The sequence below is a fragment of the Dasypus novemcinctus genome, chromosome X (genome assembly GCF_030445035.2).
Source record: "Dasypus novemcinctus isolate mDasNov1 chromosome X, mDasNov1.1.hap2, whole genome shotgun sequence".
In the NCBI taxonomy this organism is placed as follows: Eukaryota; Metazoa; Chordata; class Mammalia; order Cingulata; family Dasypodidae; genus Dasypus; species Dasypus novemcinctus.
In genome coordinates, this window is record NC_080704.1 from 161082051 (window position 1) to 161097895 (window position 15845).

The following is a 15845-nucleotide window of genomic DNA, read 5'->3' on the forward strand; positions in this document are numbered from 1 at the left end:
TTTTCAGGACTTGGGGTTGTCCTGGGTGGTGCTGCAGGGACAGTTACTGGACATTGTATGTCCTCCCATGGCCCACTGGGTGGACTGGGGGAGAGTGCGGGCTATGATGTGGATCATTGACCATGAGGTGCAGCGGTGCTCAGAGATGTATTCACCAAATGCAATGAATGTCTCATGATGATGGAGGAGGTTGTTGTTATGGGGGGAGGAGTGGGGTGAGGGGGGGTGGGGGGTATATGGGGACCTCATATTTTTTTAATGTAATATTAAAAAAATAAAGACAAAAAAAGAATAATCTCATATTCAGTCTTTGTTTCCAATTAATTTTGTTTCATTACAGCATTTTGTTCCACTATGATAAGATAGAAAGCACGCAGGCTTTGTAGTCAGAGAAGACTAGGTTGGAATTCCATCTCTACCACTTACTAGCTATGTATAAGTGGCTTAACCATTCTAAATTTCACTTTCCTCAACTGTAAAATTGGAAGAATACCTATTTCAAACAGTTAATAATTTAAAGGATTTTTTTAAAAAACACATGTATTAAATGCTTATATTGTAAAATGAAGAATAAGTTTGCTTTTTTCCCTATTAGAATTGCAATTGCAATAGTTCTTTTTTTTTTTTTGCAATAGTTCTTTTTCATTGCAATAAATAGCACATCATTGTAGATTAAGTAAGCCTTTCTAAATTACCCTGGAAATCTATCCATCACATCTGTCAGGAAATATTGTTCTCAGTTCCAAACAATTCACTGACAAATGATCAGCTGGAATACAATCCAATTGTAAGTTTAGAATAGTATATATTTCTCATAAATCAAAGTATAATCCAATTGAAAAGTTTCTACTCTATTATTGTTTTGTATGTCATGAAAAAGGCTGTTTCAGAGGAAGGGGCAGTGTTAAATGTCTAACTATAAAATAATGAAGCTGATTCTCTAGCTACACTCTAACTGTGTTCTTTGTCTTATCCTTCATATTTTCATTCAAGAATCCTGGTAGCCATGAAGATATTTTTTTTATTATAAAGCATTTTCTCGAAAGACAGCTTACTGTCTCAAGTGTTAAAGCTTCCTACTTAAACCCAATTTTCTGGTTGTCCCCAGGGCAGCATGGGGATGCCAACCAACTTGTTAAAAGTCACTCATTGTGTCAAGAACACTGGGATTGTAACCACAAACCACCAATCTGAAGACTTTTCTTGATGTCTTTGGGACAGAGTTTAGTCCCTTCCTGGGTTATGGGAACACAGTCTTTAAAAACTGAGCTGGAAATGCAATTATCAAAAATGTAGCTAGGCCAGTGCTAGGAAGCAGTCAGAAGCAAGCTACTGGGTATAAAATAGTAACATGGATATATCTTGAAACCATAGTTTCTGAGACTGAAAAAAGAAAGTGAAAATTACAACAGAATATCATTTATACAAAAAAAAATACATTTCCACAGAACAATAGTATATATTTAAGAACACATAAACTGGAGGGTATGCATCAAATAAATTAGAATGGCTGCTACAGGGGTAGAGAAGGAAGTGACTATGGACAATGGGCATACAGGAGATGAATGGAGGATCGAAGAAACAAGAGCAAGGCCTTGCAGCTCAGTGCAGTGGTTCAGAGTATGGACTCTGAAGCCAGCTGTCTGGGTTCGAATCTGCATTCCATCATTTACTAGCTATGAGACCTTGGATGAGTTACTCACTTCTGTGTGCCTCAGTTTCCCCACCTTTAAATTGGTTATGAAAATTAAATGACTCAATGTTTGTAAACACTGAGAACGGTTCCTCACACACATTATGCACTATGTGCATGTTTGTTAAAAAAAGAAATAGTTGATAATAAACACATGAACCAAAGAACTCCAATCTCTCCATCAGATTAACTGTGACCACAGGGCCTTTCCTTTGCATGTAAAACATCACCAGGCTATGGGATCCCAGCTTGGAATCAACAATAGTCCATTTCCAATGAGAACTGCTCAACAGACAAGAACATCAGCATCGATCCTCTCTTGGGAAGGGTAAGTCTTAGAAACCAGTAAACATTTACTAGTAATGTTAGCAATTGTTCAATACTGGAATCTCATGACAGGAAGCCAAGAGGAAGTAAGCATAATGAGTTCTTGGTGAAAAGAAGCCCTAAAGGTGGGAGCCTGGGACAATTCCCCACCATTGACCATTTCAAACTGTGCTTGGCAGGTGGCAGGACACCAGAAAGCCCGAGGTGGGGACCGCCCTGGGGTTGGAGTGGAAAGGAAAGGGTTAGTTGAAGCTCTGCCCTCCCTCGCTCTCATTTCAAGCAGAGAATCACTGCTTTACCTGATTTATAAGTACAACTTCTACTCTAAAATTTCTTTTAAACAAAGGGATGTGCAGACAAAGTACAAAAACCGACTTCTATAATCCGAAAACATGTACCAACTGGATGTGACCATATACAGATGAAACCATTTCACATTACGCAATTCAAAGAAAGGGTCTTACTTTCAAATAGTGCTTAAAACTGTACGATGGATATCTATCAGAGCCTTCTCCACTCTCGATGCGCCTTTTACAAAAAACAATGGCTTTTTCATACAAGAAAATGTGCCGCTGCATTGGTTTGAATCTAGCAAAATCCTTCATTTTCGTAGCACCTTTCCTGTGTCCTATCCAGACACTGAATGCACCTTGCATTAACATCTTGCCCAGGTCATTTAAGTTTCCCTAGAATGGAAATCAAAGACCATTAGTACAAGACAGAACTACATTCGAATCTCTAACACCAACATTTTAGTGTTTACCTGGAACTACTACAACCCTGAAGCATAAATTACACACTTTCTCCAGGGTTTAATCATTACACGTTTTTAAGGCTGAAACACGCCGTGTTTAACATATGTACAAAAGTATGGTGCGGTTGGGGATGTGAGAAACCTTTTCCCTGGCTTCATGCCTCCAGGTGGCAGTATTTCAGCTAGGGTAACATGCCCCATCTCTTCCTCAGTCTTGACTGGTAGATGACATATACCAGTCCACGTTTCCCCACTGGGTGGAGCTAATCTGTTAAAAGGCTACATATCTGCTCCTTTTCTGCCATAGCTATCCTGGACCAGGTAGGGCAAGCAGCATTGCTAGGACAGTATGTGTCCTTGGTGGACCCAAACATTTCTTAAAACAGGACGTTCCCAGGTCTGGGCATGGAGGCAGACTACTGAGGGCAGGGAGAATGTTAGGAATTCATCTGGCCACTGGTTTGAAGCCAGCTCTGCACTTTGCATGAGCAGTCATCATGCTGACAGCTTATTTCACAATTTGTTCCAGGAGAGGAAAAAGGGAAGTTAACACGCTTACCCCACCCCCAAAAACGGCAACAAGTAGGAAAATCTACATACAACAAAGCCAGTTATTGCAATCTGGTGCATGGAGTCATTAACAGACTTCAGTAAATCCAGCATTGTGTCAAGTGCCTCCTTTAATTGCGCCGTTCCTTCACAGTCTTTGCTATATTTTAATAGCTCCTGTAATTAGAAGTCAGGAATTAATATTAGGCAGCTATTAATAGCTGGAGAAAATGAATAGCATTTTGGCTAGCATGCTTTCAAGGGAGAATCCAAAGATAATGTCACTCTTTTGAGTAATTTCTTTCATATGCATGCTGCCCTATTAATACCATATTTAATAAAAAAGTCAAAATTGGGTTAGAAGTGGAATAGTGACTAAATAGTATCAAACAAAGGGCGTTCCATGCTTTTGAAAAAGAAAAACAATAACTATTAGGACATACCAGAGATTGGTTTTTAAAGCAAGTCCACATGCTTAGGTTTTTTGGTCCTCTATATGCAACAATCTGTTTTATTCACAATGCATTCAGTGATGCATATACCATAGAACATTGTGAAGATACATTTTAAACTCAGTGTATGTTGTATTTATATGTAACACAAAATTTTAGTAATACTTTCACACTACCCTACAGAAGGGTCATTTTTATGCACCATAGAGAATACCCGTATGCAGTAGTCACAAAGCTATGGGAAAGATCTGTTTGTTTAGTTCTTCTGAGCAATATTAAAAGTTCTGCAGTAAAACGTTATACATAAATCAACAGGAAAACTGTAACTTTCATGGCAAAGTAAATAGCTGAAGTGACTTCAAATGTTCTCAGCATGGCATCTATACCTAAGGCACTTGCACAGCCACAGAGAAACACAGTGGTGCACTGAACCTAATAAATCCAGCCTTCCCAATTCTACTGCTTCTTAGTCAGCCACTACCTTTTCAATGGCTTTGCCACATTTGGTCCAAAGAAATAAGTAAAGAAGGAAACAAACGCTTCATGTCATTACCTTCAACAGTAACTGATATTTGGTAATTCGTTGCACTGGTTTGAGTAAGTAGGAATCCAGACCAAGTCTGTGTTTTAATTTCCTTTGGCATTCCTGTCATGAAAAATGATTATCAATAAATATAATTAAGACATGGACCTGTGAAAGTACCAAGTGTTAATTCATTAGACCCAATGCGTGAATGTTTCTTACATCTCAAGGAAAAGTTACCAGAGAAATCTCTGTTTCACATGGTACAGAAACTAGAAGAAGCAATATATCTAACAAACTACAGTAAATGGTATTTCATGGATTTGGGAGGTAGAAAATTCCAACATAGCACAGACTAAAATGTTTTAAAGTATACATTTGTAATGTGGAATGCTTAAAAAGTGAGAAAGCAAGGAATGACTGGAGAGTAAGAAGACTAAAAAGTTCACTGATATATCTGAGCAAATTAGCAAAAGGCTCAGGTCTATAGGCCAAGGCCCAGAAAAGAAATAGCTTGTGCTGAATATAAATCAAACTGGATATGAGAACAGTTTTTTTTTTTTAAATCACAAGAAAAAATACAGCCCTTTTCAACCGGCACTATATTTCATTAGGTTATTGGCTCACTGTCACTATAAATTTAAGGGCCATGTCATTGGGTCCTGGGAACATTGTAGGGTTCATAATTAGGGCAAGATTGGGACCAGTTAGGATGAAATGCCCATACAGGAAGTGCAGAACACAAAGAGTTTAGGGGAAGTTATACCTATATAAGATCCAGAGCCCTTCTCTGGATGTGGAGAAAACCCAATAAACATTCTAATTCAAATAAGAATTATCAACTTCTGATTAAAGATGGTGGACTGACACATGCATTTAGCTCTGCTCACTCTTGAATTCCCACTAAAATGATGGCCAAGGTATTTTTTTTTAACATGGTAAAACCTAAAATTACAAAGACGAGAAAGGTAACATCAATGACAAAATTTCAAAACTAGAAACTAAATTGACAAGTGAGAAACAACTGAGCGAAGTGGAGAAAAGCAAATCTCAAGTAGGCAGAGGTAAAAGCTAATGAACAACTCAATTTATGTTACAGAGATGGCTCCCTAGTGCAATGACTCAGGAATTATAGATACTGGGTACCTCCGAAAGTGGGAGGTAAAGGTGGGGTTCAAAAAAGGGTGGCTGTTGATGGAAGATGGACTGTGGTTAACAGTACAAATATGAGAGTGTTCTCTCATGTAAATGTACAATGCTAATACATAGTGTAAATAATAGGGGGTATATGGAAAAAATATATCCAGTGTATGCTGTGGATTGGTTAGTGGTAACAGTCTGATTATTTCATTTCATAAACTGTAACAAATATTCCGCAACAATGTACGGTTGGTGGAGGGATGATGTATGGGGATTCTGCACATTATACATGATGTTTTATAAGCTCACAACTTCTCTAATGAAAAATACTTAAAAAGGATGGTTGTTGAAAGTTATGAGACAATCAGATAATAACAAGTATTGGCAAGGATGTGGAGAAATCAGAACCCTCATGCAGTGCTGGGGGGAGGTAAAATGGTACAGCAGCTTTGGAAAAGTGTCTGGTAGTCCTTCAAAAGGTTAAACATAAAACTACCACATGACCCAGCAATTCTACTCCTCAGTGGAGAATGGAAAACAGGTGCTGATACAAAAACTTACACTTCACAATAGCCCAAAGGTGGAAACAATGCGAATGTCCATCAATAGATGAATGGTGAAACTAAGTGATATCTATCCATACAATGGAATATTATTAATCCAAACAGCAGAATGAAGAACTGAAACATGATACAACTTTGATGGAACATGAAGACAATATAAGTAAAGGTAGCCAGACACAAAAGATCACAGATGAGTATTTCCATTTATATGAAATGTCCAGAATAGGTAAATCTATGAAGACAGAAAATAGATTAATCCTTGCCTAGGACTGGAGGGTGTGAGGGTTTGGGGGAACAGGGGTGACTACTAAAGTATACAAGGTTTCTTTTTCGGGTGATGAAATTGTTCTTACATTGATTGATAGTTGCACAACCTTGTGAATATACTAAAACCACTGAGTTACGTGGACATCAAAATTTTAAAAGAAATAAAAATTTAAAAAAAGAAGCAAGTAGGCTCTCAGATCCCTACACCACTATGCACAAGTGGGTGACTTCTCCTCTCTTAAGCTGGCAGAAGAATGGATGTTTATTATCCAGAGAGAGTCAAACAGAGGGATACTACATTCAGTACTACATGGAAAACAACGAGATTGGTTGAATATTTCCCTGCCAAATTAGAGACTCCTAGTCTTCTTCCTCTGCTCATCTACCAGAACATCAGCAGCCAAACCCTTGTATACAAGATAGTAAATTGGAGACTGCCTAAGGGAAAGGCCCTAAAGATGCGGGTACTGGAGGTTCCTCCAAGGTAACAGCTGGAGGCAAATCACTGTGCTGTGAAAACCATAGTCAGCCTACTTACTCATCCACACTGAACTTCCAATCAGCTTTTTAGTACCTCCTCCTAATATAAGTGGACAGATGAAGTATCACCACACATTTGAGGCAAGCATCTAATAGGAGTGACAGGAATAAAATGAAAAAAAGAAAAAAGAAAAGCAATCTGAAGACCACAGAAACTATGTAGGGAGAAGAACACTAATTTTTTTTAAAAAAAAGGGGGGAAATATTACAATTATCTTAATACAGATGTGAAAGTATTGAATTCATGAAACAAGTATAGGATGTTATTAAAAGGAACATTCAGAAAACAACAACAGGGGTGGGGAGTCCTCAAAATTAAAAATATAACGGCAGATGAAGCAGACTTGGCCTAGTGGTTAGGACGTCCACCTACCACATGGAAGGTCCACAGTTCAAACCCCGGGCCTCCTTGACCCATGTGGAGCTGGCCCATGCACAGTGCTGATGCACACAAGGAGTGTCCTGCCAGGCAGGGGTGTCCCCCGCGTAGGGGAGCCCCACGCACAAGAAGTGCGCCCTGTAAGGAGAGCAGCCCAGCACTAAAGAAAGTGCAGCCTGCCCAGGAATGGCGCTGCACACACGGAGAGTTGATGCAGCAAGATGACACAACAAAAAAGAAACACAGATTCCTGGTGCCACTGATAAGGATAGAAGCAGTCACAGAAGAACACCCAGCGAGTGGACACAGAAAGCAGACAACTGGGGGGTGGGGGAAGGGGAGAGAAATTTTTAAAAATCTTTAAAATATATATATATATATAATGGCAGAAATGAAACCCCCAATAGAAGGACTGGAAGATCAATTTAAGGAAATCTCTTAGAAAATAGAGCAAGACCACAAAAAGGTGGAAAATAGAGAGAAAAGATGATCAGAAGCCCAATCCAAGATATCCAATATCTGTACAAAACGAATTCCAGAAGGAGAGACTGGAGAAAATTGAGGGAAGGAAATCAAAGAAATAATCCATGCACATTTAGACAGAAGGGTCTCAATTCAAAGGCATCACCACAAGTCCAGCGAAATGAATTAAAATATTGCCAGCATCAAGGCACAGCATTGTAAAATTTCAGAACCTTGGAGATAAAAAAAAAAGTTCCCATAAGCATTCAGAGAGAAGAAAAGAGGTAGGTCATCCGCAAAGGAACAAAAACCAAAATGATATCAAAATTCTCCACAGCAACACTGGAAGTTAGAAGACAATGGGCCAATACCTTCAAATTTCTGAGGAAAATCACTTCTTTCTTAGAATTCTATACCCAGCCAGGCTATCAATCAAGTGTGAGGGCAGAATAAAGGATTTTCAGATGAGTGAGCTCTCAGAAATTTAACTTCCCAAACACACTTTCTCAATAAAACTCTGGGAGGATGTATTCTACCAAACAAGGAAGTAAAAATAAGAAAGAAAGACCAGGTACCCAGGAACCAGGAGAGTCTACTCAAGTGAACTGGAGAAGAGACTCCCAAGAGTGACATTAACCAGGATCCCAAGATGACAGCTGGGCAGCAGGCCTAAAAAGCAACCAGTCTAAAAAAGAACAGGTCAGAAATTTCCAGGAGAGATTTCTTCAAGAACGTGACATTCAGAGAAAATGTAAGGTGTTTCAATGTACTGAAAAGAGATTTACACAACTGGAAAGGTTTGGGGAAGAATAGGGGTAAGTACCTTAAAAACTAAGCAAGTAAAAGGACAATTGCAAGAGAAACAAGAGGGAAGGCAAAGCAGTCATTTGAATTGTACATGATTCATCCGAGAATAGAATTTACATAGTCTTCAAAATTTAACACCGGCTTTGAAGCGATCAAAAATCAAAGTGTAACTATATTGGCAGATTTGGAGGAAGGGAAGTGTGGGCGTGTGTGTGTATATGGTGTCTGGGAAGAGACAGTGAAAGAGAGCTAAATCATCATCTTCCATGGTGGGGCGTTAGATAATGCCTCACTGTTAAAAATAAGGAAGAAGCAGTATAACTGTGTTATCAGGAGATAGAGAGGGAAATACCAAAAGAAGTAGCTAAGAGTAGAAAGTGGAGACCTCCAAGGGAACAGCAAATGTGTGAGCACGGTCAAGTGTGTGCATGTGTGTGTGTTTGGGGGAAGGTAGAAATGCTCTTTAAACTATGCATACACGTAACTTACTGAAAAGTAAAAGCTGAATTTATAAATAAGAAATATCTGAATACCTTCCAAAAAAGTATGTCCAATACCTGAATAATTACTATACCTGGAAAAAGGCGCATTCTGAATACTTCTTCCAAATTGTCTCTGATCTGGGCTTATTCTGACAATATTTTGCATACATCTGAAAATCCTCCTTCTGCGATAAAAAGCAAATTCAAATGTATTATCAATTTACAAACATGCATTTGCCGTTCTCGAGGCAGGCTGAGTAAGAGTGAGCGTGGCTGAGCATTAGAAGAAAGGGGCCTAAAGTTCCTGGTTTACTGGCAGCTGGTCAAGTGCCCTCTTTGTATGCCGGGAACAGCAGGTCCATCTGCCCAGGATGGAGGGACACATAATTATCAAAGTAATTCCAGAACTTCCACTTATGAGCTTGAGAGTTAGAGAAAGAGAAAAGCCTTCTCTGTCTGAACTCTAAAAATGGCCTATTTTTTCCATAAATATGAACTAATATATTGGGTATCACAAAATAGGCTCTTGCTATGCTACTCGTCCCTCAGTCCCTGATGAATGAATGTCTTTGGTCATCACTGGGTCATCATTGTAGCCTAACCCATCTAGGCCTCTGTCCATGCTGTGCCCTCTCTCTGAATCATCTTCCCCTGACCTTCATCTAATGGGCCACTCCCCCTGCTCATTCTTTAACATTTATCTCACGAAAGCCCTCCTCTATAAAGTCATCTTTTATGTGTCCAGTCGATGTAAGATGCCCCCCTTCTGGGCTCTCCTAGGAAATTTTGTATATCTCAATGCAGCAGGACTCACACTGTACACACTCAATGGTTTCCTTATTTTGTACCTCGAAGTCTTGGCAGTCTTGGGTTGGGTCTCCACACTGCCTAGCACAGTGTTTGGTGCATTGTAAGAGCTCAGGAGATGGTTGTTGAGTGAGTGAACACATCATCAGTAAGCATTTATTAAACTGCTACTGGTCACTAAGATCTGTGCTAACTTTTTGAGAGGGACAAAGATAGACAGGGTATGGAAACCCAGCCTCAAAGAGCTTCCCATCTAGGTGGGGAATCAATTCATGAACATGTTTAAAGACGGATAGTGAATGTAAAATCCTCAAATAATATAGCACAGGTGTTAAGTACTCCTGGGTTCCAATGGTAAGAGAGACTGCTGATGCGTGAAGTCAGGGAAGACTTTGGCCATACAGGCATACCTCGTTTTATTATGCTTTGCTTTACTGCACTTCGCATGTATTGCATTTTCTACAAATTGAAGGTTTATGGCAGCCCTGCATCAAGGAAACCTACAACACCATTTTTCCAACAGCATGTGCTCATTTTACATCTCTCACATTTTAATTAAGGTACATACATTGCTTTTTAGACATAATGCTCTTGCACATTTAATAGACTACAGTATAGTGTAAACGTAAATTTTATATGCACTGGGAAACTGAAAAAATTCATGTGACCCCCTTCATTGCAATATTCGCTTTATTGTGGTGGTCTGGAGCCAAAGCCACAATATCTCTGTGGTATGCCTGTGGTTTTGAACCTGCTTAAAGTCAGGGCCAAATGTTGGGAAGGGTAATGACACAGAATTCTTTCTTAGTCTTATTCTTTTCTCATTCTATACCCACTTTCTGAGATCTCTATTTTGAAGCTTTCAACCCTTGCCTGTATTGAAATGACAGGCCAATCAATTCAAAACTCATCTCACAGGAAGAGGAGGAATTAGAAAAGCAGAGAAGTGTAAGCGGAGAAGACTGTGAGGGAAAATTCTAATGGAGGAGAGTATGATCACAAAGGCTGGGGAGTTGATGGCACTAAACTCACTCTTGGGATGGGTCATGGAGTAATGAGCCTGCAAGAACAATCTGGTAGAGTAAAAAGAACAGACAGCTCTCTGTTTTGTGAAGTTCCTGTGACAGATACCCTGGTGGCTGAAAGCCAGACTAAATTCAATTCTAAAACTTCACGAGTATTAGAAGGAAGTACCTAGGCATCTTGTAGGCTAAAAATTAACCAAGCCCAGATTTTTTGGGCTAAGATGGTGCCAACTCACACATTTCAGAGCCAGGATGGTTTTTGGACTCCCAAGTTCACCCAAGGAGAAGAGTGGTCTTGAGCTGAGTCAATGAAATATTTGATACCATGGAATAAAAATGGGTATTTACTTGCTCTAGACCACTCATTGCATCTATTTCTGCAATAAAACTTGGTATGGAATTACGTACTTGCTAGAGTGATGTGCCTTCTCCCAAAATATCAAAACGTTAAGAAGAAAACCTACCTTGTCTCTGAATCTGTTCTTATAAATGAGCTGTTAATCTGATAGTCCATATTTTTCTTTTTTAAAAATTTATAATAATTTAACTAACCCTTTCCAGGAAACAAGATCCCACTCGTTCTGGAGCATCACTGCAATTTTCTAGGCTGCTCATGAAAATGCTGTGAACATTTCAGAGAAAAGAATATGACATAATTATATGTGAAATATAATAAATTGGTCAATTACATTTAAGAAGAATATCATGAAAAAGAGAGATTCGATTCAGCAATTACATACTTGTTGTGGAACTCATATATTTCTGCCATATTTCCAAAGAGAACATCCTTTTTATTTCTCAAGAGAGGTGGTATGAGCTCAAACATGTCTGGATTATCCATTTCTGATCTATAGCCCTACCAAACAAAAAACAAAAAACACATGTATGCATTTTTACAATATTTATATTAACATTTGATTGGGCCACCAAACGGGGCAGATTGTAAAAGGGATTTGTGAATGAAGCTGTTTGTAATGTTAACATTCAAATTTCCTGGTTCTGCAAATAATCCATTACTCTTTTTATAGGCCGGGTTTTCCATGCAAAGGGTAGAATAAAGTGACAGCTCTTTGGCCTACCAGGTAGCTTGTAATGTACGAAACAACATAGAAACCAAGGGTGAAAAACTCAATTACAGGCCATCAACTTCTCCTTAAACTGGCAATCAAGTATTTAGGTTTCTTTAGACCAAATTAACATCATAACATTTGTGTCAATTGAGTATTTTTATCCCATTCTCAGGTTTTTACATCACAATCTCTAAATAGCACCCTGGGGATAATTATAGCAATCTGCTGTGTCCCTAAGAGAACAGCTTCTGTCTTCTGTAGCAAATTCTGAATCAACCCTTCTCACTAGCGAGGGTGAGCATGAATGTGCACATGTAACCAACATGCAACTTCAAACAACAGAAGGAAAAACACTCCAAAAACCTTCAAATGAATGTGGCTGGAATCATTCAGGAAAAGATGGAGAAAATGCAATTTGAGCCACTTACCAACAAAACAGTAAACAGCTCTCGAACATATACCCTCTCAGTCTGTATCAGTTCATTTAGCACGTGGCTAAAATGAAAAGAAATATCCTATGTATCAGTGATTTGATTGCTTTAGTATTGTATTAATATGTTTCAATTATAATCATTATAAGTCCTCTAAGGTAAAGCTTTTTAATGCATGGGAACTACCTATCACCAAAATATTAAACTAATTCTCTGGTTTCTAGAATATGTGCTTCCCATGAGCCTCTTTAAAATATATTTGAAGGTATGAGGGGTTACTGTTAATTTGAAGGAAAAAAAAAACGATTTCTATCTCACTAACTTAAGAGGCGACTTACTTTAAAAACTCACAAAATCTATTCCTAATCTCTGGATTTTAAAAAAAAAATTTTAGACAGCACAATTTTTTAACTATAGATCCCTCTCCCCCTTAAAAAAACAGTATTTGTATTTTAATCACCATTTTCCCCCTTTTCTCAGTAATTTTCTAAGATACAATATGGATTTATTATACTGGTTTTCTAAAGTGTAGCTCATACTCAAGTTTCTGAAGCAATTTTGTTTACTGTGTCTGTAATATAAAATACATTCTCCTGCCAATGTGGTTTCCAATTGACATCAAATTTAAAACTAATTTCCCCATTCCCCAATATGAGTATTACATTTTATTTTAACTTCTACCTTTGTCTTTTTTTTAAACATTTTTAAGTGTCTGACATCTAAGAGTCTTTGAACACATATATACTCACATAACTTGCTCCAAAATACTAGCTTCTTACAATTCTGTGACATACAATTAAAAAATTGAATTAAAAATTCTTACATCTAGAATAGTAAAATAATATAAAGGTGAACAAAACGATTATTGTTAACATCTATAAAATAATGTTGCATAGCTGCGTAATCCTTTGTAGTGTACAAAGCACTGCCCTGTTCCTTTTTACCTCTTTTACGAAAGAGGAGACAAAGATTCTAAAATAGTCTAGCTCATTCTCTTCAAGTCATATAAACAGAGCATAGCTATCTGAGGCCTAAACCCAGGACTTCTGACACTTAATCCAGTGCTTTTCTCATTACATCCTGTAGAACCCCATTCTGTGAACATGATATTCCAAGCACATTCCCCTTGGACACTGAACCAGAGACTCTTATAGGTAGATATGTGTGTGAGTGAATATTAACAAATAATGGATACTTCTTTAAAACATCCACGCTTTTGTCATTGTCCAAATGGGAAGTCGGATCAGAATTTCTCTTCTCCCGACAAGTATGTATCACTTCAATCTGAAATGATGGAAAATAAAAGTTACAGTAGCAATCACGTAGGCATAATTCTTCTTCAAGGAAATCTAGCTCCATCCAGGAAATCTAGAATTAAGTTTTCTTTAGGTCTTAACTCTGAATATAAACTGAAAAATAACACTGGGATCATTTTTTTCAGAAATAACTGTAATAGGCACTGGTGAAAAAAACGATTTCAGTTGCATGAGAAGACAGATGTAAGATACCAATTAGAATTTCTTTTCTACATTAGCATAATGCTTCATTGATTTGGCATTTTTGGAAAATGAAGAAATTCGTAAATAGTTGATTTTCCAGATAATGAAAATTTATTCATCAAGATATCAAAGCAGCTTTTCAACCCTAGTGATTTTTGATGGAGCAATTTCTAGAGAGCACTACTTGCACCCTTGCAGTCTTCAACTAAGGATACAGAACATGACTGACCTTTTGCCTAAAGGCTCAGGGGCATCATCATAAACATGAATGATATGATAAAGTCTAATGATGTATTCCAGGTCTACTAAGTTGTGCCGAACTGTCTATTCTTGTCCCCACTGGCTGTAAGCTGTTCATCTCTGCCTCTACTGTCTGTCATGTGTTTGCTGCTGATATGAGTGCTCTCCTTGACCCTACACTGCTGCCTTATTTTGCAGACTCTAAAGAACTGAACCTGTCCTACTGAGCTGTGTGAGATTCGTGATGGTTATTTGCTCTTCAGAAGCTTTGGAAGGCTATTTCCTGGGATCCCAGTTGTATTGGACAGCTGAGCTTCCCAAAAGCCTGCCTGCCAAGTAAATGTAGCATTACTTCATAATGACTAGAATCCAAAGTGAAGTGCAAGATCTAGCAGCTAAATCGCATATTCACAAAATTTTAAAACACAAGCATTTCCCAACAACTTTCTATATACTACATACTATATACTATACTGTATACTATATACTATATATACAGGCACAGTACTAGGTATTTAACACACAACATTATATCTAACCCTCATAGCAATTTGGCATTCTTATGCCCATTTTACAGATAGGTAAACTGAACCTCAGAGAAGTTTAGTTACATGTCCAAAGTACCAGTTTGAATTTTGTGAATCTCAGAAAGACTGTTTTTTGTTTTTGAACTAATCCATTCCAGTGGGTATGGGGTCCTCTGATTGCATTAAATTCCGTTAAGGGGCCTTTGATTAGATCACTTGATTAGATTGTTTTAGGGCTCTTTATTGGGCTACTTCAATGAGGTATGACTTGGTTAGGTCTCCACCCTCTTGCTGGGTCTTATATAAACTGAAAACACAGAGAGAGAAACAAAACACAGAAAAAGAAGCCAACCATTTTGGCCTGGCCATGTGAGAGAAAGGACTAGAGGATTGCTGGCAGCTGAAGCTGAAGCATGAAGCCCCCAAAAGGCTGGGCCAATGGAGCAGCTCAAGGAGAAAGAGACAAGCCATGTGCCTAATTGCCCACAGCAGGGCTTGGGGAGAAAGTGTTGTCACCAAGGCTAAGAGAAGAGGCCCAGAAAGAGGCAAGCCCTATTCCTGAATGTCTACAGCTGAGCTCCAGGAGATGGTAGATTCTGGAGCAGAAGGCAGAAACCTTGGCAGAAATTGGTGACCATCTTGCTTTTCTATGTGGCAACATGCCAGGATCTGCCAGCAGCCAGCCTTTGGTGAGACAGTGTCTTGATTTGGACATTTCATGGCCTCAAAACTATGATTTTTCCCCTAATAAAATTCCCAATATAAAAGCCAACCCATGTCTCATAAGATTGCATTGGTAGCCTTTGGCAAACTGAAAAACCCAGCAAGTGATGAAACAGCTTCAAACCCAAGTGTCAAACCCCATGGTATGCCACCTTTATCTTGCTCCCACTTCAAGGCTCTACTTTGTTTTATTATGCCTGATGAATGTATCAACTGTTATCAAAATTTAATACTATAATTAAGACTGAAGACACTGCACATTCCACTAACAGATAGGAATGCATCGTCTACTCCTAACAGGTTTCTTAAATGCAGGTTTGAAAGGTTTTGAAATATAAATTTATACTTTTAAGTGCTTAAGAATCCTACAAATTGACTTGGATTGGAAGAATGTATACAATTAGGAACTGTTGCCAGTTGGAAAACCCACCAAGAAAACGTATAGAACCATAGCCTCCTATTTCTTTCCCTGTGGATATACAACTGAATAAATCCACAAAAAGGACTGTTTAGGTGCCATGAGTTGAAAACAGCACCAAAGGGCATGTAAGATGTTGGCATTCAGCTTGTTTTCTTCTTAAAACC

General features: G+C 38.4%; 1 protein-coding gene across 6 annotated transcripts in view; it reads right to left on the minus strand.

The window, feature by feature from the left end:
* The window catches only part of MCF2 (MCF.2 cell line derived transforming sequence), a 182375-nt gene that overhangs the window by 13172 nt on the left and 153358 nt on the right, over positions 1-15845 (minus strand). For all 6 annotated transcript variants that reach the window (XM_058291036.2, XM_058291035.2, XM_058291039.2 and 3 more), the window contains 8 exons: positions 13467-13555; positions 12269-12335; positions 11511-11626; positions 11323-11392; positions 9031-9123; positions 4329-4421; positions 3375-3500; positions 2485-2706 (listed from right to left, as the gene is read on the minus strand). In XM_058291036.2, the coding sequence (XP_058147019.1) occupies positions 2485-2706; positions 3375-3500; positions 4329-4421; positions 9031-9123; positions 11323-11392; positions 11511-11626; positions 12269-12335; positions 13467-13555 (876 nt within the window). The remainder of the gene's footprint in view (positions 1-2484; positions 2707-3374; positions 3501-4328; positions 4422-9030; positions 9124-11322; positions 11393-11510; positions 11627-12268; positions 12336-13466; positions 13556-15845) is intronic.